Source organism: Cheilinus undulatus, linkage group 16 (assembly GCF_018320785.1).
Source record: "Cheilinus undulatus linkage group 16, ASM1832078v1, whole genome shotgun sequence".
Lineage (NCBI taxonomy): Eukaryota > Metazoa > Chordata > Actinopteri > Labriformes > Labridae > Cheilinus > Cheilinus undulatus.
The window spans coordinates 34,758,988-34,783,411 of NC_054880.1; the positions used below are offsets into that span (position 1 = coordinate 34,758,988).

At 41.4% G+C, this 24,424-nt stretch overlaps 2 protein-coding genes across 2 annotated transcripts; one reads left to right on the forward strand and one right to left on the reverse strand.

Annotated features, from left to right (window-relative positions):
- Positions 1–1,039: 1,039 nt before the first annotated feature.
- On the forward strand, positions 1,040–18,650 carry wasf2 (WASP family member 2). The gene is made up of 9 exons (XM_041809168.1): positions 1,040–1,152; positions 5,089–5,252; positions 5,465–5,599; positions 5,736–5,889; positions 8,645–8,762; positions 8,855–8,976; positions 12,301–12,459; positions 12,748–13,226; positions 16,021–18,650. Exons 2-9 carry the CDS (start codon positions 5,120–5,122, stop codon positions 16,176–16,178), a joined length of 1,458 nt encoding a protein of 485 aa, XP_041665102.1. The 5' UTR covers positions 1,040–1,152; positions 5,089–5,119; the 3' UTR covers positions 16,179–18,650.
- On the reverse strand, positions 16,804–22,703 carry gpr186 (G protein-coupled receptor 186). Its single transcript, XM_041809169.1, has 2 exons — positions 22,438–22,703; positions 16,804–20,688 (listed from the first exon to the last, which is right to left on the reverse strand). The coding sequence occupies exon 2, from the start codon at positions 20,658–20,660 to the stop codon at positions 19,668–19,670; it is 993 nt and encodes a 330-aa protein (XP_041665103.1). The 5' UTR covers positions 20,661–20,688; positions 22,438–22,703; the 3' UTR covers positions 16,804–19,667.
- Between the last annotated feature and the right edge of the window lie 1,721 nt (positions 22,704–24,424).

The window sequence follows — 24,424 nt, forward strand, 5'->3', positions numbered from 1 at the left end:
CTGGTCTGACCTGAACCCCATAGAGACTCTCTGGGGAAATGTCAAGACATTCAACAACAACTCAGACAAGCTGAAGGCTGCTATCAGACCAACGTGGTTTTCATAACACCCCAGCAGTGCCATAGACTGATCGCCTCCATTATGCCATGTAGCATAGACGCAGTCGTTTGCACAAAAAGATCTCAAACCAATTACTGAGTGATAAATGAACACAATTTTCCAGAAGGTCAACAATTCTGTATTATAAATCCTTCTTTGGACTGGTGTTTTGTGATATTCTAATATTCTCAGCTAGTGGATTTTAATTTTTGTGAGCTGAAAGCTGTAACCAACATAAAAACAAAAAGTCTTGAAATATTTCACTTTGTAATGATGGATCTAGAACACATGGAAGTTTCACTTCCTGAATTAAATAACATGAAGAAAATTAACTTTTTAATGATATTCTGATTTTTTACAGATGCACCTGTACACTTAAAAGCTACTCAATTAAAAACATAAGTAAATGTAATTAGCTGCATGTAGGCTGTGTGAAACACAAGACAATACAAGAGAAACTGTCTAATTAAAGCCTTTTAACAAACAGGCTGTCCTTCAACCACCACCTCGTGTACACTTAAACAAAGGATTAAACCTTTCCAGCAAAATAACTTGCCACAAAGCCTGTTTACTTTCAGTTTGAGCACACTGAGCTGATGTTAGGAAGCGCTTAACACTCACCCTGTGAGGCTCACAGGTCAGTAATTCATCTCCATAAGTGCTTTTCTCCACAGTTGGCTCTAACTCAGGTCGATGCCAGTCATTCTTCGGACGCGTTCCAACTCGTTGGAGCATACGTTGGAATGTGCCTCTGCCTCCACCCTCCGTTACGCAAATTACGCACAGATGTTTGCCACTAGTCAGGGTGGTGGTGCGCTTCTTACGTTGAAACTTCCACATCCTGTTCTCCGCCGTAAACAAGGCGACAGCCGCAGTAGCCAATCAGCTGTGAGAAGCTCTGCGGCTCGACCAATCAGAAGTTCAGAATCCCGGGACTTGTGTGTTCAGTTGAGCTCGTTCGTATATTGTACCGCTGAGCATTTCTTGTGGAAATCTTGAGACAAGACAACGAGAAGTCTGCATAGATACAGTCTACGGTTGAAAACTTTGACGGTAGGTGAATTATGTAAAGTTGGAAGTGTTTCCATTAAGTCAAGGGTGTGGGTTTACTGTTGTTTGGTGATTCCTTCGAGGTTTTAGGCGTCTACAAGTTACTTCCTGCTCTGACAAGGCCGATATCCCAAGTTACATTTTAGCTAGCTGATGTGTAGGGCGTGCGAGTTTGACATGTCCCACTTATTTATTCTTTTGTTGTTATTTTGGAAGACAAATTGAAGTTTTGCTGCGATTTCATACGTCTTTATACGTACGTTTTTAATATCTGTTGTCAGTTTGATAGAGCGGTTGACTGTAGTGCCGAGCATACCATTAACCACAGCAGGGTACAGTACAGTTCAGGAGGCAGCTCTAACAAGTTCTACTTTTTCTAAAGAAATCAATAAACTTGTCGCAGTCGCAATAGAGTTAACTTTAAAATACTTATAATTTTGTCTATGTCAAACTAAAATCCTGAATCAACCCATTAACACTCGTGTAATGACCTCACCATTTTGTGAAACCTCAACCTTAACATTGTAAAACTTGTAATTAGGCAACCAAATGGGGAATAGGAAGCACTGCAGGCTGTACTTACAGTAAGCTAAATTCTGCTGTCTGCCTGCACCATCTAAAGTGTGAAGTTAGTGCAGATCTCTCACCACCTATGGGAGTTGTCACTTTCAGATCCGCCTCCATAGTCTCTCTGATTGTGATTTCTCCCTTATCATATGAAATATAAGCCTTATGTTGCAGAGTTTACTCCATGCATTTCTTTTCTCCTTTTAAGTGCAGTTTCATTTCATCTTGGCTGATGCTGAATGTTTGCTGAAGGCTTCAGTTTTGCTTCTGCTTCTGGCCCAGTGTTTATTTTTACATGCATGTCTGGTTGTCACATGAGACAGACTAAAGTAGAGGTGGAACGAACTACATAAAGTAATATACTGGTATATAATCATACCTCATCATACTTTCCCAGAGGCCGTATTGACATCATTGTTTTACTTCTTTTTTTGCTGAAGTTGAACATTTCATGTTCATCTATAAAGTAACGTACATTTAAAAGCCCTTGCATTGATTTAGATTGACCCTCCTCCAAATTGTTCACTGTGTGACTCAAACCAAGTGGGGACATTTCTACACATTATGTGAGACAAACAGCTGACCTTCTCTCTAAAACACTTTGTGTTAAAGTCTCTTGTTCTCCTAAATTCCTTCTTTCAAATGGTAATTTTAGCATAATAATAATCAAACTCAAAGATGGTTGCAGCCGTCAGCATGCGCTGCAGATAAAGTGTTAGATGTTAGCAGTTAGGTGGAAGTTACAAGGTGCTGCAAGAAGTGTTATATCGCTAACTGTGCTTGTATCACAGTGCATTCACAAAGTATTTGGACCACCAAGTATTTCATTCACATTTATTCTCATTAAACTACTACCAGTATCCCGTCATGACGAAGCAAAAACAGAATTTTAGATATGTTTTTTACAGATTTTATGAAAAATAAAAAAATTGAAATATCACATTGGCATGAGCCGTCAGACCCTTTGCATAAACACTTGAAACCAAACTATGATAATGCTTGTTTTTATATCATGATCGATGGAACACAAGTTCTATGCATCCAAAATTAAATCGTCAAAAATTGCAAGTAAACTCCTTCACACTGCCTACGACACACATAGACTTAAACATTGCCACTGTATTTGTGCAATTTGAACATTGTTTAGGAGTTTGCCTGTGTTTTATTGGATATACACTTCCTGGCCAAAAAAAAAGTCGCCCCCAGGATTTAACTAGGAGGTTGCTGCTGTTGGTAAGATCTAGGTTCTGCAACATTATGTGCCCAAAGAAAGAGGTCAGCTGACTAGCTGAATATACTGAATGACCAGGTTATTCCATCAATGGATTTTTTCTTCCCTAATGGCACGGGCATATTCCAAGATGACAATGCCAGGATTCATCAGGCTCAAATTGTGAAAGAGTGGTTCAGGGAGCATGAGACATCATTTTCACACATGGATTGGCCACCACAGAGTCCAGACCTTAACCCCACTGAGAATCTTTGGGATGTGCTGGAGAAGGCTTTGCGCAGTGGTCAGACTCCCCCATCATCAATACAAGATCTTGGTGAAAAATTAATACAACACTGGATGGAAATAAATCTTGTGACATTGCAGAAGCTTATCGAAACAATGCCACAGCGAATGCGTGCTGTAATCAAAGCTAAAGGCAGTCCAACAAAATATTAGAGTGTGTGACCTTTTTTTGGTGGCGACCTTTTTTTTGGCCAGGCAGTGTATGTTTCTCATTTGCACTTGTGTCATGAAAAAGATGTTGCTTTTTTAAACTATATTGTTTATTGAAATTTCTTTTGCTTTTTACAGCAAACTAGAACAAGAGAAACAAACATGTCATCAGGGGTAGTACAGTACAGTTCATTTTCCAGTTAGGTCAAGTCAGGGTTGATTTCTCCAGTGTCCAGATGTTGTCATTATTAGTCCATCTGATCTTCCATATGAGTGTGCATCCGGAGTAGGACCTTTACAAAACATTTTACATGCGAAATCGATCATTATACCTGAGTTAGTCACATAAAGACTAGAGGCACTTAAGTACTACATTTGTAGTTAGACAGATGAAGATATGTACCAACTACCTGCTATACTATATTTATGTTTTGAAATTCTATCCATTTGGATCAGTATCTACTGAATTTATCAAAAAAAAGTCTCAATAAAAAGGTCAGCCTCTCCATGTCGTACAGTTCCTTCCCAATTGTTATCCATTCTGCTTTTGTGGGTGGTTCCTTAGACATTGCTTTTTTAAAAGTTCAGTTATATTTTTGGACTAAAGAGTGGTGATACTCGATATTGAATTTTAATTTTCACAATAAATTTTTGGAGCTTTTTATGCCTTACTTCAGAGAGGAGAACAGTGGATAGAGTTGGCAACAGGGATGAGAGAGTGGGGGAGAGACATACAGGAAAGAAGCCGCAGGCTAACTTGAACTCAAGTTGCCCACATACCAGGACCATGAGGCATTCTATGCCCCATTTTATTGGATTTTTGTTGATATCGGATAGGCTGATATTTCTGAAATAATGTTAGCCAATACTGATATTTAAATGTAGTTCAGACCTTAAACTTCAGACACACAATTTGAAGTTTGAGCATGAAAAAATTACTAAATTTAAAGATTAAGAAATGAAGATGAATAAAGAGAATGATGTTTGTTGGTTCAGCCTAAAACTCTACTAACTTATTCATTCAGATGACCAATATTTACAGCTGATATAGCCAGGTTTCATAGCCAAAATATCAGAAGTAATGACAGAAATGTTCATATCTGCTGATATGCATTGTTCTTTTTCTTAAATAAATACAGCACACTGTTACCAAAGTGTCAGTAAATGCTTAGAATTTGGAAGGCATTCTTAACTATTTTTTGTTAATTTATAAACACAACTGTAATAGCGTCATTAATGGATTAGGAAAGCAGTAGTAACTACATAACTCACCCTGTATAAAGCCTGATTAACATTGATTTTCCACTTAAAAACAGCAATAAATGCTTTATTGGTGCATTAGTAAAGCATGACTAAAGGGTTGTGGTTAGGGGAAGTGTTAGGGTTATACATGCTTATAAATGACATATCAACAGTTGGTAATGTTTTATAGACTATAAGTGTAGTATGAACCGATGCCTTTCTAATGCTTTAATATTGCAAAAATTGTGTAGTTATTATCCAGTGTGAGTAAAAGAAGTGCACAGTGCCTCAAAATCAAAGTCTTAAACTCAGCAAGAGAGGGAAGAATTTTAATGTTTGGGATGTGTTTGTGAGTAGAGGAACTGAACTCTTAATTATTCCTCTGAAGCACCACAATAATGCTCAATAATGATCCTTTTCTGTGTGTCCCTGCCTCAAATGACTTACCTTCTCTTTATCACCAGGGTTGGGCGCCCTCACCCACAGCACCCCACCATGCCTCTTGTTACCAGGAACATAGAGCCGCGGCACGTCTGTCGCCAGACCCTCCCCTCCACCATCCGTAGTGAACTGGAATGTGTCACCAATATCAGCCTGGCTAACATCATCCGCCAGCTGGGCAGCCTCAGTGAGTGTCTGCTGTGTGTGGTTAGGTGTCATCGTGTTATATCGGTCACTGAAATTTGGTGAAAATGGTTTTGAAATATTGCAACTTGTGCAAGGATGCATAATTCATTTATACATGTTTACATTTACTTGAGGTGTTACTTTTTTGTGCATGCATAAGACAAATGACTAAAAGTAAACCATAAACCGGTGTTTATGTGTGTGCACCTGTAGGTAAATATGCAGAGGATGTGTTCGGGGAGCTCTTTGTCCAAGCTGGAGCATTTGCAATCAGAGTAAATACACTGGGAGAAAGAGTGGACCGTCTGCAGGTTAAAGTCACCCAGCTGGACCCCAAAGAAGAGGAGGGTAAGCACTCCCAAGTTTGACTTTAACTATTATGCCACACCGACTCCAGTTGAATCATCATAAGTGTCTTAAATTCTAACATCTTTCTCCTTCAGCGGCACAAATACTCTGTTTCACCTGTATGCTTCTCTCTCAGTCTCTTTGCAGGCCATCACCACCCGTAAGGCTTTCCGCAGCAGTATAACCCAGGATCAGCAGCTGTTCACGAGGCCATCTCTGCCCATGCCTGTGCAGGACACCTACATTACCTGCAACCCTCCCCCACCACTGAACCACCTCAGCCAATACCGGTGAGATCAAGCAGACTCACAGATGCATTTTCTTGGCTCATATTCATTCACAGGAGCATAAAACTGAAGCAATAATAGGAACACGTGCATGCACATGAGGGCAGAGCCACACATGCATGCCATATTTTTGTCAGGACGATACATTATTTAAACCTACCTCTCTGATGCACAAGCTCTCAAACTTCATCAAGTCAATCCAGAACAGTGACAGTCTTTGGTTTAATGATGCTCAATTCCCACTAAAAGCTTGGCGGAGATATAATTACGTTCAATGATATTCAGAGGAATAAGTGGAATCATTTATCCTGCTTTACCCTGCCTGCCTACATCTGCATAGTTGTGGACTCATTATTAAAGCCATTTTTTATGGGTGTGTCAGTATTAGAAAATGTGTAATTTTTGACAGTTTCTGTATCAGTAATGAGTGATTTTTGAAGGTTCAAACGCAAAATGCTAGGCCTTTAGAAAATCCATTAGATCACTTGAATTAAAATGGTTCTGCTCATTAGTTGAAGCAGTTCTAAAGAAATTCCATGGTTTTGTAGAAGGAAGCTGAAAGGCATCAATGAGATCTTCAAAATAGATATGCAGGGGGCATAATAAGTCGCTAGAACTCAGATTAATTTGAAACACGAGCAAGAGGAGGCTAGGGTAGAAGAGGCTTAAGTCTGTGTCATAATCAGTATATGGCATCAATGATGTGCAAAATCAAAGCATAAACAGTCACATATTTTAGATTTTAAGAATTAATTTAAAGAATCCCTGTGTGTTACTGGATGTAAAATGAGAGATTACTATTGATCTTTAAAAATAGTTGGAAATGTGTTCAGTTTTTTGCACGTAAGGGAGTATATGAACTAAATGAAACCTCTTGCTATTAAAGGAAGCTGAAAATAGAAGTTTAATGGTTTGGTGCTGTACTGACTAGGGATGAGTACTGAAATCCAGTACCAACATGGCACCAGTGCCAACACATCAATATCTGCTGAGTTAAATCAAGCTGATCTTGGTCTTTCATTTTGGTACCCTGTGACCCCAGTGCAGCCTCTAATGTGACCCCCCACCAGTCTAAATGAAGGATACAAAAGATGTAATTGACATAATTTTATTTATATAGGCCCACACTCGTTTAATTTCAGCAAAGCATGAATGTCTTTTATTCATTTTGCTGCCCAGAGTAATGTCTCTTCTCTGCTCAAGTTCCCCTTTATCCTACTGACTATGCATTTTCTCTGATGCAGCACCACACAATTTTGTCTGAGTCTTTACATCAAGAGGCCCCAGTTTTTTGTTTTTTTTTTCTGAGCAATTTAGGCCTACGGTATCAACACAGCTTAAAATAAAAAGAAATAGAAGAAAAAGTTGTCTGGATCTTATCTGATCAACATTTAGTCCCTTTCTTTCTCAGTTGTTAATGTTTCCCCCTCAGTCCTATCAGCACACTGGTTATTAATCTAATGCCATAATGTGCATTCATTAGTTTAAGAGCAGGGGTGAATCTAGACCTTGTGGTTGGGGGCCCATGCTCTCATTAGTGCAGGGGAAAATGAAGTTTGGGTGCATACAGACAATGGATTATCATGTATCACTGTAGTATTTAACTTCATGATTTAACAGTTGGAGCCCAGAATTGTCATATATGACAAGAAGAGACGTGTTATTCAAAGTTAAATAGCTCAAAGCATAAATTGTAGCCACTCCTTTTTTCCTCTGAATTGCCGTTCTAATGATGCTATCCATGCCTTTGTAGCTTTTACAGAAGCTTTTCTATCAATCCTGGAATTAGGATGACTCTCTGTGAAATCCACCCCAGAAACTCCCATATTGAATGTCTTTTTATCCATGATTTATTCCATTTCAATCGTCTCTGCCACTAGCTTAGCATTAGCTACCATCTTGAGTTCCCAAAGTAGATGTCACATGGGATGTGACAAGCAATGGTAGGCTGTTCAGTCGTCATGTCATGCTTTGTCGAACAGCTCATGTGTAAACTCTTGAAACTGGAGAAAAGAGCCTGAATGGCTCATAATAGAAAGAAAGAGACACAGAGAGGCTGTGATGTGTCTCTCCATATCACTGCAGAAAGGAAATGCTTTGCACTGACTCAAATTCCCAAAAGCACATTTTTTTTTGTAAAAATGTGAATATGTTGAAGACTTTTTGTCACAGACTGATTACTTTTTTCAATTTTGGTCTCCAAGAGATGGGAGAACAATTCTGTGCAAAAAGTGTTATTGTTAACTGTGTGTAATACATAAAAATCTGAGTTTAATTTCCGTTTAGTTTTTTCCTTTGTCCTTATAGTCCCATATTTTTTTTAATTCAAATGACATTACTGCAGCACACATATTCTTAAAGCCCAGGTTGTCCTTTAAAAAGGATGTGTAGCGCTTGACTTTGCACTACAGGGTTGATGTTTTATAAGTTTTTTAAGACAAGTAGTCCAGACGATGTGTTGCGCCGTTTGAATTTTAAAGTTGCCTTCACAATTATAAAGTTGTTGTTTTTTCAATAAACCGTTATCTTATTTTGTTCAGCCAAAAGTATCGATTCAGGCTAATTAGGCACTGGTACCATTTTAAAAGTATAAATTTAGCACCTGTATCTGTGAAAACCCCTAACTATACCCAGCCCAAGTACTGACACCTAAAGGACGGCAGACAAAGATCTGCAGACACTTTTTAACTGAACTCAAGATGGCAAAGTGAGCGGATAAACAGCTATAATCATGATATTTATTCTTGGTTCTCTGCAGAGATGATGGAAAAGAAGCCTTGAAGTTTTACACCAACCCCTCCTACTTCTTTGACCTGTGGAAGGAGAAGATGCTGCAGGACACCAAGGACATCATGAAGGAGAAACGCAAGCACAGAGTGAGACACAAATGACTATATAAACACAGAGAATTAACATGACAGTCAACAACGGAAAGCATTTTGCCTCTTAATATTTCCTTTCTGAGCAGAAGGAGAAGAAAGACCACCTGAATCAACGGACGCTCAACCCACGAAAAATCAAGACCAGGAAGGAGGAGTGGGAGCGCCGAAAGATGGGGGAGGAATTTGTGGTGCCAAAGAATGAATTGATGTAAGTGGATGCAGAATTGTTTTAATCCGTGGTTCAGCTGTAGCTTTGAGAATGTCCTCATTAGCCAATTTAGTATAGCACAGATCGGATACTCACATGTAAACACCATTCTTCTTTGTCTTATCAGCTGATCTGCAAACAGCAGTTTGGTTGGTATGTCCTGTCTGACATGTTCACAGGGGGTTGGGTGTAGTACTCGCTGCTGTAGTTGACTTATAGGAGAGAGAACTCAGCGCTCTGAAAACACAGATTATAGCCCCCAAATTCACATTGTGGAAATTTTTCTGTGATGTGGCACTCAGGGTGGGAAAATGAAATGCTGTACTGCTGTGTCCCAGGACAAATTTTATAAACAAAGAAGATGTTCGAATTTTTTGCGTTTCATCCCAATTAATCATCAGCACATATCAAAAAATTCGGAGGAAATCACACATCAGATTTTGATAAATGTATTATTCAAGGTGAAAATCTTTCCTAATATTGAGAACACAGGGACACAACAGCAGTTAAGCTAGTCAACTTAATGAGGGCAGGATCAGAGGTCGCGCTAGACTTTTTTTGCTGTCTGTTATTTTGACAGGCAGGGTAAAAAAAAAAATTACAGTCATACCATTTTTAAATCCTTTATTTTAATTTTCTCTCTGTTATTTTAGATAAAGGATGACTTTATTGACTCTAGCAGTCAATTTAAAAAGCACCCTTTTCCCAATTTATACTTTAGGTCATGCATTTTTTAATGGCATGAGAGAAAATATTGACATAGCAGATCAGCGTTTACTGCTCATGTCATTTTTTTATGCAGTGACAGTGGAGCACAAACCCTGTCTTCAAGCATGCAAATATGAACTGTGCCATTTAAGGTATCATTACTGTTTTAAATATCAGGATGCTGTAGTTTGAAGACCATAGCAAATTAAGTTAACAGGCTTGACGATGGAGCCCTGCATGTTTTTGCCTGCTCTGCATACAGGACTTTTGGCCATTGCTACAAGCTTAAGCAACGTATGTGGAAAAGATGTACGCACCTACACAACTTAAGTCCATTCTAGTATAATGATCAGACTGCATTCAAATTAGTGAATTGTAGAAATGAAATAAGGAAGGACTTTTTTAAATGCAACAACCACATCCTTTTCACGATGTAAAGCGGCTTTGTCTGCAAATATGTGAAGCAGCTGACAGTCTCCAACCTATTTAACTTCTATTTTGATCATGTCAAAGAAAAAATAAAACAACAAACTTTATTCAGGCAGAGCATACTAAGTCATAGTTAAGTGTACCTTTGACTCTTGAAAAAATTTGGCTGTGTAATCTCATAAATACTACAGTGCACCCACCACCTACTCTCCTTTGCACAAGGCTGTCACTCTTTTTATAATAAGGTAAACTACATGCAAATTATTTCCCTAAAATAGCTGCACAATAGCTCAGCCTCTGTGTGCCGATAATTCTATATTCCAGCCACGATGCACACAAAATCCCTCACAAAGACAAACTAATTCTTTAATCTAAAATTAACTCACTTACTCTTCTTCATCCCCTATGAGATATAAGTGTTCAGTGAGCTTTCTTAGGTTTGCTCATTGTAGTTTGTGTAACAGTTAGATTTTTTACAGTGTGACGTTGCTAGCGCTATGCCCAACCCCCAGCCTGAAGGACCAGTAGATTGCTATTTGTCAGGCCTTTATCCTTTGACCTGTCCAGCTTGGGTGACCCTACTAGGAGACTGTGCTCCCACTGGAATAGCTCTAGGGGTCTCTGAGGCACAAAATCCCCCCAACTGTGGCAAAGTGTTGATGGGGAAATCTAAAATTAAAGCCACCGTTTATGAGACTTCATCTATAGTTTGTGCAATATGCCTAACGTTTAAAAACTCTAGTGTAAAGCATGCCAACAGGCTGCACCGTCACAGCAGCTTTAGCTCTCTGTTACTGACGCGTTCCCTCACCTTCAGCCAAGCCTCTCAATGTACTGTCAGCAGAGATCAGAACGGGCATACAGTAATCCACAGTGTTGAAATCAGGGATAGAGCCCACATGCTATAAGAGGAATCATTTTTAGATTGAATAAACTCCTCGATGGGCTATGCATGCATAATTGAAAAGGTCTGTGCATCTGTCTGAGTGTGCTGGCACACAGGGTCATCCTCATTATTACAGTCTGTCAAAATGACAGACAGCCTTTTAAAGTTTCCATCAACCTTTAAATAATAACAGGGAATTTTGGTTAATGCAACTTCTGGACAGGCTTTAAAATCACTCCAGAAATCAAAGTAGAAAATTAGAATCACAGGCTAATTTGTGTAACTTGCATGAAATTTGATCATGGCAACTGTATGCACTCAGGACATCTGGGCATGCTCCTGATGAGAAACCCCTGGACTGTCTATAGCAGTACTTGGTGGCCTCAGATGCACCAAACATCCCATAGGTGCTCAGATGGATTCAGGTCAAGGGAGTGGGAGGGCATGGCATCAATGCCTTCGTCATCCAGGAACCTCCTCCTCACATGAAACGTCCTGTAAATGGAGGAATCCAGGCCCCAATGCACAGTCTGACAGTTGCTCTGAGGGCACCACTTTCTGTGACATGCAGGTCTGGGCTACCCTCCAAAGATAAATCTACCCACAGTGTCACCCACCTGGCACCAACTTAGTCATGCTGAATGATGTTATATGCAGTGTAATGTTCACCCTTGTGTCTTGAGACTCTTACATGCCTGTCACGTGTCTTCAGTGTGAACCTGCTTTCATCTGTGAAGAAAATTTGGCTGTGTTCTCTGGCAAATGCCAGTCAAGCTTCATGGTGCTGGGCTGTGAACACAGGCTACACTAGAGGATGACAGGTCCTCATGTCACCCTCACGGAGTACATTTCTGACAGTTAGGTCAGTACACTGCACACCAGTATCCTGCTGGAGGTCATTTTGTAGGGCTCCAGCAGTGCTTCCTCCTCGCATGAAGGAGCAGATGACTGATTCTGCCACTAGGCTTGGAATCAGAATCAGCTAATGGCCTTCTGTGTTCCTTTCCAACTTTCCTGTTGTCAGAGGGGTATTTCACCCCATTTAAAGCTGAAACAACAGATTTTCTAACACATAGGAAGGATTCTTTTGGACATAAAAGTTATTTGTGTCTTCTGCTTACAATTCTATTTGTGAAACATTGCCTTAAATCTTTCAGGGTTTTTTTTCTTTTGTTTGCTTGACCTACAGTTGTAAATGCTCACTACTTTTTATTAATATTGTTTGATTATTCATGCTTAAGAATATTTGAGGTGGCATGCTGTATCCTGGGCCAACAGTGATTTCTTAAATGTGTTTTTAGGAATTCCTCTGAGGGTCTGAATGGCAGTATCGGATCTGGAGAAGGCTTCCAATCTGAAGGCCTTGAGCAGAGTACCGGCTCCTACTCATATGATCCCGGTTCTCCTCTCTCTCCTCCTGGCGGTGATGACTTCCTGCCTCCTCCACCTCCAGACATGGCGTAAGTAGCGCCTAAAAAAGTAGTATGAAAGCCCACACATGCTGCAAACACATGCTGAATACCCAGCTACACGTGTACTGTTAGGCTGTACAGTCTTGAGCACATATTCTCTAGATCATAGGAAATCACAAGCTAAAAGGATTTCCTATGATCTGGAGCACATATTCTCCAGATCATGGGAAATCCTTTTAGCTTGTGATTCTTTATGAACATGAGCCGATAAATAAACTAAATGGAGACTAATTAATGGTGTGTTTTGATTATTAACCTTTACTCTGTCACTCATAGGTATAATGACGGACAGTATGGAGCACCTGCCCCAAAGCGTGTCAGCATGCTGAGCCCAAGCCACCCACCTCCTGCTCCACCCATGGCCTCTTCTCCACCCAACTCTCGTCCCAACCTAGCTCCTCCTGCTCCTCCTCCCCCTCCTCCACCCTCTGGCTTCGGGGTTCCTCCTCCACCCCCTGGCTTTGACACCGCACCATCCCCTCCCCCACCTCCTTCCGCCTATCCTTCCCCACCTGCTCCTCCTCCTCCACCTAATATGAGCACTGCTGGTCCTCCTCCTCCACCTCCTGTACCTGTAGGTGGTGGTCCACCTCCACCTCCTCCACCTCCGCCTCCCCCTGGCCCTCCTCCTTCATCCTTTAACAACCCTGCTCCTCCTGCTCCTCCTCCCTCTGGTGGAGGCAGCTCTGCTCCCAAACCTCAGCCGGAGCCTGCTGGTGATGCACGCAGTGATCTACTGCAGGCTATTCGACAAGGTGAGATACCACAAGATACTGATATAAAGACTATATCTGCAGACGTCAATGATTGGCTGATTAGGAAATATAACTCTGGCCCTCGTTTATCTAATATGCTACGGAAGAAATTTAAGTGTAGGGTCATTTCCATGCACAGATTGGCATTAATCAAGCTGGACATGAATATACCACACACCCCAATCCCATGCCTGGACTTACTGTCCAGCATGAATGTGACGGTGTTAGATTTGATGCCATTTAAAATGTATTTAATATTGCAACAAACCTCTGGCAGTTCATAAGAGCAACAACGCTTTTTAAATGGTGTTAAGCAGCGCAAGCTTTCACCTGATTTCCTCGTTAATAGTTATATTTGATGAATGAGCGTGTCTTTATTGATTTACTTTAAAAACGTAATAGAGAGGCTGCCCTCAGTAATTGCAAAAGTTCCATTGTTCACTGTAATATCACAGTATTGTGGGAGAACTAAGCAGAAAAAACTGCAGTTATTCAGAAAAAAATACTTGAGAGGAAACAAATTTAATGTGTAGCTTTTTAGGAAACAGGCTATTTTAGACTGCTGTATAAACTTGGAGTGTGCATGAAGAAACACAAAACATTAATTTACACTGGATCATAATCAATCAAGCTGGAGACTCAAATAATCCTTTTAATCCACTACTGAGCATGATTGCTTGGACCAACAGTTGGAGGCTGTAAGAGACAGGAGCTCGTCCAGTGATCAAGAATATAAGAATCACAGTTAATATGTTTGGCATGTAAGCTATTTAGACTAGAAATAGAAACTATTATTATGGACTTTCTTAAATTTTGTTATGAGTCTCATGAACTGTCAGAAGAGAGCATTTCATCTTTGCTGTAAAGCGGCATTTATCACTGTCTGCCCTTGGGCATATGTAAATAACCTACATTAATAAAAATACCTGAGGTATCACAGCCACACTCTTCTCAGTCTAGGACAGTTTTAGGCCTCCTCCTGTCAACATACTGAGCCAAAACATCCTTTTTTGTTGAATTGTGATAATAGAGGAAAGTTATGTATATCAGATGTATAAATTAAATGTTCTAATATCAGCTGGAGCTCATTGACCACTGCAGGGATTTTTTTCATAAAAACATAAAATATTAGAGTTTTCCTTCACTCCTATGACCTGGAAATTGACACCCTAATAAGGGGAGCAGACTCCTTGGGTGAAGCCGGTTAAGCCGTGAATATATAGGGGAGTGTTATTTAAATGACAACTGTTTTAAGCTACTGTGATTTGCTCGATACGCATGTTTCATAACCACATGTGGAACTTGTCATAAACTCTGAGGGCAAAGCTGGGGCGAGTTATTTAAATAATACATTTTCTCAGCCACTGCCTTTATCACTGACTAGTCAGTGGTACACTGTTATTGGACAGATATGCAGGTTTCATAAATTACCTTGACATGAGATGATTTCTTCATGCAAATCTGCGCTGGTCTCTACACAAGTTTAATAAATGAGGGCCAAAGTATGAATCTAAAAAACAAGCCTAACAAACTTGTTCCTCTCTCCCTGTTTGTTTGGTTGATTAGTTTACACATATTTTTCCCAAGTAAAGTGTTGCTTTTAGATATGATTGAGTATTTTTAGTATTTTTGCTAAAATAATGACCCTTTTTTGGAAGTGCTTTTGGTTTCAGTAGTGACCATATGTTTAATTGTTTAGAGAGCATCTTTACTTCCTCAGAGCTGTAAAAATAACTTATTTACCAATCAAACAATCAAATAAATTTACCACTATAGAGCAGTGATCATCCACTAGTGGCCTGAGGGCCACATGAGATCCACCATAGCTTACCAGCTGGCCCCCCCAGAAGATGATCACATTCAGAAAATGTGAGGAGGATGGCATGATACAAATAGCCCATTAGTCCGTGCACCCTTGATCAAAGCAGTTTTTTGTGCCAGCCTTCTGCGTCAGGCTTTTTAAGAGTGCAGTTTTCCTTGCCTGACAACAAAACCAAAAGACCTGTTTCCTGCACTGGTTTTCCACTAATAATGCATCATTTTAGTTTTAGATATTAGTGGTGCTCAAAAAGGACGGCCCCAGAAATATGTAGCAAAAATATCTCACTTGCCCCCATGTAGCTGGCTTCAGTATAGGTAATGGGGACTGATCTCACGGTTAAAGACTAAAAATTACAAACATTTAAGAAGAAAAAAATACTCTGCAAGCAATAATACATTGATTAAATCAAGATATTTATCTTGTTTCACTTCATAAGTCTTTCCCTAACCACCTTTTAAAGGGATATTTCTGTATTTTTGTAGTTGGGTTAAGGTACTTGGCAATCATATAGGCATGCAGTTATTTCAGAGAGCTTTGGCCCTTTAAGAATGACACGTTTGGGGAAGATAGGCTTTGGATTGGTAAAGTTTCTCTGCATAATTGAATGAGTTTAGAGTAAAGAAATAGGCCAATAAACAATGCTGGCTCAAATGTATGCTATATAGAACATTTTTGCAGCAAGCTATTTTTCACCCAGAAAGCCTGTGTTTGTCTCTATTTTGCACTGCGAATTTTGTCTACCGGCCAACTGCCCTTCCGCCTCAGCATAACAGCTGTTTGGGTTTGTAGGCTTCATTAAGGTAACATGAAACGATAGAAAGATATATTATACGTTAAAGACTACTGTAGGTAAAATACCTTTTGTAAGTTTATCCTCAAAATGCCTCAAATACAGAAGAACAATAGAAAAAAGATCTCCTTTTGGCTTTCTTCTTTCTTCCCAGTTGTAACGGTTCTTCCGCTCTCTTTCAGGTTTCAACCTGCGTAAGGTGGAGGCCCAGAGAGAGCAGGAGAAGAGGGAACACTTTGGAAACGACGTGGCCGCTATCCTGTCCCGCCGTATCGCCGTGGAGTGCAGCGACAGCGAGGATGACTCTTCAGAGTTTGATGATGATGAGTGGTCCGATTGATCTTCATCTCTTTCCACCTTCACTACCACCTTTGTATCTTTCCTCAGCTGTAAATGTCATCCATGTATTTCTGTTCGTATCACACTCTTCTGTAGCTCTTCACTCGTCACGGAGCAGAGGTGCACAGCGTGCAGGTGTGTCAGGTTTTGGGTGTATGAGCACAATGTGTGGTACTAATCACATTCCTTAACCCGTCTATTAATATTTTAACTCAAACTATGAGATCAGAAGATTGAGTGTGACTGTGCATGGCTCTGAGTCAATTTGGAGTAACTTTTTTTTAGATGACACATCGCTGTAATGGATGAGTGTTGTGATGTGATGCACGTCTCTCTGAGACCGTGCGTAAGCACACCACATCTTTCTTTATGTAAGTGTTCCTCAGACTCAGATACCTGCAGGAACTGCTAAATGACTGCTCTTTATCTGATCTAGTTATTATACCAAGCACAAGAGAGAGGGAACACACTCACATAACGTCTTCCATATTGTATGAACTCAGTTGTAATGTCAGAGTCTTCCTGCTCATTCATAGATTATATGATAAAGATGTAAAGTTTATATTGCTTATTGAACCGTATCTACTAAAGACAATTAATGCAATCCCTTTGTATGCCTTTAGAGCTTTTTTAATCACTCTTTCTTTACTTATTATTCAGTTGTCATGGGAACAATTGACTTGTGGATGAGATATTGTCATAGCTTTTTAACAAATTAATGAATGAATAATTTAGTGTGATACTGGCTCATTGCAGACACCTGGGGTGTTTGGTGAGATCATACCGAAACATATGCAGACAACAACAACAAATATCCTGATTCTTTTTCTCTGGGTCTCAGCTCTATTTTGTATTTCATTTGTTTTTGTATTTTTGTTGCTCCTCTTTGTGGGATAAACTAGTGCTTTAGCCACTGTGCTTTGTCTAATCAGGCAGATTTTTGCCTTTACCTGCATGATAAGTGCCTTTTTTGTACTGCATTTCAGTGTCAGTGAAGGTTTGTTTTACCTGGTCTTCCATGAATATTAACAGCTGCCATTCAGGAGTCAAATGTGGAAGTGACTGATGTTTAGTGTGGACTAGAGATGTAACAGTATCTTTAATTTCACGGTATCATGGTGACGGAAGAGTCTCAATACCGTCACAGACTTGATGGTTTCAAATGATAGGTCCTCAGGGTGAAAAGTTGAGTTTTTTTAGAAGGTGAAGAGTGAAGGGAAGTGGGAACTACAGTTATCATGAGCCTGTGCTCAAAAGATCGATATGGCAGTGTATCATCACACACACCTTGCTGATACACATATCTATATAGATTTTACAGAATCAATACGTCGTATATGCTTTGACAGCAGTTTTATATCAGACATCCTTTTGTGCTGCAGTTAACAAAAAAGCCAGCAGATGGCAGCAGTCATATAACTGCAAGATGCAACCCCAGTGCATGTCACATGCAAATGGTGGATCCTACGAGGGGAACTGGGTGAGATTCAGTCAGGACCACTTTGTGGTTTATGAATTTTCTCTTTTAAGCAGTTATTAATTGGCACTTATACTGTTATGTATGTTTGGCAGTCTGACTGTTCTGGGATCCCCTGCCCTTCCACAAGCCTTCATGGAAAGCAGGAACAGCACACATTCCTGCCTACAAGGAAAGCCTGAGGCAGGGAGAGAGGCAGCCAAAAGGGTGGAATTGGCACTGATTAAGTCAGAAGCAGAATGAAGGAGGAGCTGGGGTAGAGGAGGGTTGCAAGAGCAGCTTGCAGAGAGAGCAGCAGAGCATAGCCAGGTAAGAGCAGTTTAAATGTGGCAGCATGAAACCGATTAGCCAATAGCAGGCTTAGCGCAAATCAGCTGGCTGTCAGCGGATGAGGGCTTGCATGAGATCAGCTGATCTCAGTTATGGCAGTGCTTGACTCCATGGCCTGCCTGAACTACTTAAATCTGACACTGCCAGACTGACACCCTTGATAGGGAATACAAGTAACATGAGGTGTCACAAGTCCTCACCCCTGAGAAGGTTTGCAGATGTAAGGAGCAGAATCTGGCCAGGCCAAAGACTCTCAAGGAAACAGACTCTTCACAATCCCACTTCCCTACAACAGCATGAGGGCTCACAATGTGTATTGGTGATTATATCACCAAAAACCTACAGCTATTTTCAGTCCAGTGCATACCTACGGCACTTTTTTGCACATATTCTAATATCCAGAGTGCAATTGTTTGACAAATGCCAAAGTCACTTTTTTCAAGTCTTTATATGTTGTTTTTTGGCTTTTTTGATACCACGATATTACCAAACCGTTACATTTTGATACTGTTTCATCCCTAGTGTGGACCACATTATTTTCAAGTGCCTTTTATTTTGTATGTGCCTTTGTGAAAACACAATCACAGCATGCTTAGCCAACATTCTGTCTCTCCTGCCTTGAATTTCCAAATGATTATATTAAATTCAATAAAGACAGTGAATGCAGTGACCTTTTGTAGAGCTCGTTTCTGTGATGTTAAATAATGAAGTCCCTGAAAATGTCAGGCCTTGGCATTAGACTTCTCATGCTTTAACCATGACTCATCCTCTTTTATGACAGTGCTGCAGACCTGCTCAGAGTCCTGACTGTGAGAAAGACTTGAATAGATGAAAGTTCAGTAAATGAGTAGGATTGTGAGAAAAACCTCTTGCATAACCAGTGTCTCCTCATGCTAAGGATGGGTTTTTGAAAAGGACGCAGTGGGTGCATGATTACCACATTGAAGGCTGCTTAACCACCAAATAATTCAGAGCACCAGAATAGAAAAACAGCCGTCTGTACCTAATTGAGTTAAAGAGTAAGAGAAAGACACTAAAAGCTTTGGTTGCAGAGAAAAAGTGCTGACGTCGCCCAGTAGAAAAAAAGCATATTTATTATTCATCTGTATAAAATATTCATTCATTTCAAAAAAGGCTGTGCAACATGAACATACGGTCAGTAACTTTCAAAGTGTCTTCAATAGCATGTGCAAAATAGAATCTCAAGGGTCTAGAACATTGTGTTTTCTAGAGATTCAAGTCAATAAAATTGGGCTTTGGATCACACACATCATTAAACTGTGACAGGTTTACATTAAAAACATCCTTTCCTCTCATGTTAAAGTGCCACTGGTCATTAAATCCACTCTTAGAGAGCGGTGATTCATGAAGTGTCCCTGTGATTGTTTCAGTTTGGGGATCCAGTGGATCTACAATTGGCTGATGAGGCACAAAGTATAAACAAGACAGTACGTTTTGACTCAGTCCAAAGATGGCCGCCTGCCAAGACGATTCAGGGCGTTCTGATTCGCAGGAGGCCTTCATCTCTTGGAGAATTGCTGCTCACGCGTGTGGGAGTGTGAGTGTGGGACTTCATGTTCTGGACCTGGATGAGAGTCAATGCAGCGATGTTTCTATCTTGGCACACCAACAGTGATATGTCTGGCATAGATCGTGTGTGTTGGCTTGGCGAGGTTTGGCAGTCTACACATCCACGGGGTAGTGGATGTGTGTATTGTGAGTGTATCTGTGGGGGCAGCAGGCCTGCAGCAGCACCTTACGGATGTCTTTGTGTCTCAGACTGTAGAGGATTGGGTTCAGCAGCGAGCTCCCCGCTGCTGGAACCAAGGTGGCATAGGTGTACAGAGGAGGGCTGGAGGCATCTCCCAGGAGCCCCCAGAGCGAGAAAGGCATCCAGCAGCCCACAAACACGCTGAGCACCAGGATCAGCCGAGAGAAGCCTCTACCACTGCTGTTTTTGCTTGCATATGATTGGTTTGCAGGGAGGAAATGCCTCTGGGTGGCGATGGCGTGGGCATGCCGCCTCGCCACACGACAGATCCCGGCGTACAATTGTAGAGTTATCATGACGACCACCAGGAAGCCACCGCACAGCAGCGATAGGTACGTCCTGGTCAAAGGTCTTGCTACAGAACAGGAATTTGGCTCTCCTAGGCAGTGCCACCCCATCGCAGGCCCCGCCCCGATGGCACAAGCCCCCACCCAGACAATCAGCAGCAGGATGGCAGCTCTGTGTCGTGATTGGCTTGAACCATAGGTGAGGGCGTGGCTTAAAGACAGGTATCGGTCCAGAGCTACACCCATTAGGCTACAGAGTGAGGCAGTGAGTGATGTCACCAGGAGTCCAGAGGTCAGCAGTTCTGACCAATCGCTGGGCTTCACACAGAACAGGAAGAGGAAGTGCAGGATCAGAGCAACCCCCGCCAGGAGGTCGGCCAGTCCAAGGCTCGCCAGCAGCAGGAAAACCGGGGCGCGGAGAGACGGGGTGGCCAAGATGGTTGTGACTACTATTGCATTTTCAGCTGCGATGAGAGTTCCTGAAACACACAGGGCCACCCCCCACACTGTGAGAGGGGGGACTTCATATTTGGGGGACCTATCCAGCAGGTCCAGGGGGAAGAAGGGTTCAGCACCTGAGGACTCATCCAGACCCAGATCAGAGGCGTTCAGGATCATGGCTGATCAGCAGTCACAGGAACACAGCCTGAGGAGAAAGAAAAGGAGAAACATGGACATTAGCGCTAAAGAGCCATCAGGTCCTCCATCTGTTAAACAGCAGCTGTGGTTTCAGCCTGTGATGGCTGGAGAGGAAACACTGTGGTTATGAAGAACTCAAGATGGTACAATCTTGTTTCATAAAGAAATTCAGCTGTTAAAAGCTGTGATTGACTTGATGGGTATCAGTGAATGCGTTGCTTGTAAGTCTTCTGTTATGAAAGGGGATTATGAATGGATTTATTATTGCAGCTTTTCCCAAACTGCAGTATGCTGCAGCCCAAAATGAGACCTGAAAATGATGCGAGGCCCACCGAAACCCTTGTGCAATCACAATGAGACCTGAATATATACCATCAAATTTGTGTTTTACAAACAGGAAATTTCAATCAAGATGCTCTGCTTTAAGATGCATTGACATGTCTCTTAAATTGTCATAGTGTAATCAGTGAGTCACTGCCATTTATTTTGTTTAGATCAGTCATCTGCAAAGTCACTCAATTTTTTTTTCTAATATTTATCCGTATAGACATACTTCATGGCCCAGCAAACTCTCCTCAAGTAGCATTTCTGTCCTGAGTGGCACAGGGGAATGTTTAACAGTGTCACAAGTTAATCCAGCACCAGTTCAACTGTGACACCAGAGACAAAATAAATGATAGATGGGTGATATGGCTAAAAACTTCTGGCTGTATTTTGTTTGTTCTGAGACTTAAGATAACAACATGTGAGCAAGTTTTTATCATAATAAAAAGTGTAATTTATTCATTATTTTTCTAGTAATTTTAGTTATTGTACATGACCTCTCACGACCCACCGGTGGGCCCCAACCCACACTTTGGGAAACACTCTATTATGGGAATTGACATAAAGAGCATACAGTATTTTTATTACTTGTACAATTAACTCTGTAACAGTATGCAGGAAGTATATTTAACATGCTACCTTATAAAACAAGAAGCATAAATTGATAATTACAAGCACTGTGTGACGTCACTATGTTGTAGTCTAGCTGGAAGAAAATGCATCAACTTGCATGCTTGATAGAAGCTGTTAAATAAGGGTTTATGCTTCAATATGCTTTATTTGGTTAAATTCTGATTTTATCAACGTAACTAGACAGTAAATCCAAAGGTAAATCAGCCTTTTAATGCGCATGCCTTTAAATGCTTTCATTGGTTTGCTCCAGCAGAGCGGCAAAGAAACATCCCTCATGGTAATGTACTCTCTTGACTCCATTAAATCATGGAGCTCCAGTCTGAGGTGTTTCTTCTGTTAGAGTCCAGCTCAGTTACAGTGAAACCTCGTTAAATCCTCCTTGAAGAAAACCAAGCAGAGCCTCATAAATTACATCTAGAAAGCCCGTGTTGTTAATTTGTTTTGCAATTTGGCTATCTAAGGAATGCGCCTATTACAAGGTTAAGATGCTTGTCCTATCTGCTGTGTTATTACGGAATGTGCAGCCAGTAAACTGCAGAGAACATTGCAGCATCATCAACATTAAATATTGTTTCTATTTTAAAGATTACGTATCTTTTGGGGGAGTTTTTAGGAACCAAGAGTCTTTCTTCCTCCCCCCTGTCACGTCTCAGGGTGAGGTGGTATATCCCGCCTCTTGTTGTATAACAGTTGCAGGTTCATTGCACCAACAGAGGATGTCCCCAGCACATGCACGTACACATGCACACGCAAGCAACACAAACCCATTAATATATCCATAATGGATTATTATTCTTACCTTACTAACGCAAATCCAGATTCCAGGTCTGTTCAATCTTCTGTAAAGTCCAAATGATGAAGATTTGTTGCTGTCTTCTGTCAGCTTATAAAAAAGTGCTCAGTCCTCGTCTTTGGCTCCTGTCGCGCTCTTGTATTCGTGCTGTCTTCATGAAAAGTCGCTCCACACTCTTTCTTATAGCGTCCTTTGCATGGCTCTCTTCCTCAGTCTCACCGGAGCGCTGACGGGATGCAGAATGGATGCTCTTGCGCGCGAACTCATCCACAAGAGAGGCTGCCTGACGTCAGTGACTGGGAGGCTCGACCAATCAGCTGCCTAGATTCGGGATGCGGGGAGAGAGAGGGTGGGGGGTATGTATGGGGAGTAATTTCATTCAGAAAAATGCGGCATCTCTGTGGCCCCTCCCACTGCGGTTCACTCTCTTTCTCTCACTTCTCGTAAATAATCAGCACCATTAGACCCCCACCCCAGGGCCCCTCCTGTTCAAAGGCTACGCACGTTTTCTCAATCAGGCTCGGGGCCTGGATGAGTGAGGGGACTGTTGTGTCAGACAGGCACTGATGTGGAGCTGCAGGACTGAGCTCACGGCTGGAGCTGTCCGCGGTGCTGAAACGCATCAGGATGAGTCATGGGGGGACGGCCTGCACAGACAGACTGGAACGGGTGCTAATTGGAAAAACGAACCACCTTAATTAATTTTTAAATTCTGACTTTGCACAAGATCTGAAAAAATAGGGAAAATAATCCCAATGTGCATGTCTTATTAATATTATTATTTTTTATTAGTTATTATTATTAGCATTCTTAATATCATTATGAACAATGGGTAGAAATGAATGCCCTAAATCATCCTCAGCCTTTTATAATTGTTAATGACCTGTTTTCATGCTGACATAAAAACATGCAGTGAGAGTGGAGGTTTCCTGGAATCAAACAAAGCCTTTCTAATAATTTCTCCCCTGTTATCTAATGTATTGATTTTATCCCTTGATTTAAGATCCCCCCACCCCACCTCGGTAGCCTATCACAGCAGCAGCAGGGGATTCGTGGCTTCCCCGGTTTGATAGTGAGCGTGGGCGCCGCAGAAGTCTACGTGGTCGCGCATATCAATGCTCGGCCCTGAGGAGGAGGAGGAGGAGGAGGAGGGGGATCTCGTCCTGCTCGCGCCTTATTAGGACAAACTTCCTGCCGATCGAGTCCCCCCTACGTCACACAGCTGAAGCTGGAGAGCAACATGTGTCACCTTTACTGTTGCCGACTATTTTATCGGACTTCTCATGAATTTTTCGACCTGTTTTCAACATAGAGGCATTCACAGACGGCACCCGTAGAAGTGCATGGAGCAAAATTTGTGGGGGAATAGATGTGAATGGGTTCTGTCACCTGTGAATCCAAATTCCTCGCACTGATGTCTACACACACGACTAATTATTCCTCGCTTCTGTAGGTCGTAAATTGCTGTCTTGTGTACAGCTATCTGCCTCGCTAGGTTGTGGATTTTTGAACCCTCAGTGGAGGAGGAAATCGTGTTCGCCTTTGTGGTATATTCCTTTGTGTTTTCCAACACGCCGACACAGAAACGAGCCGTGCTGTGGGGCTGCATACATGTCCACAGACAAAGTGTGAGATGGGGGTGTACGTGAGGAGGAGGAGGAGGTGAGGATGGTGATGGATTTCACTGTAGCTATAAAGATCACAAGTGTGTCGTGATTCTCAACTCAATAGACCGGGTTTGGAGGGCCTGGCCCAGATCTGTGACTCAGATCATCTGCATCACTACACACTTTGAAGGTCAGAGGGAGTGAAGGCTTTGTGTTGGTGCATTAGCATGTCTCAGTGCAGGGATGTAGCTGATAGTTCTGGAGAGGAAGGCACCTGAAGCTCTCTTCAATGTCACAAATGTACAAAGTGATCAGTCAAGCTTTAGTTAGTCATATTCAGTTTCAGCAGGAACAAAGGAGTCACACTTGATAATGTTAGCCGTATT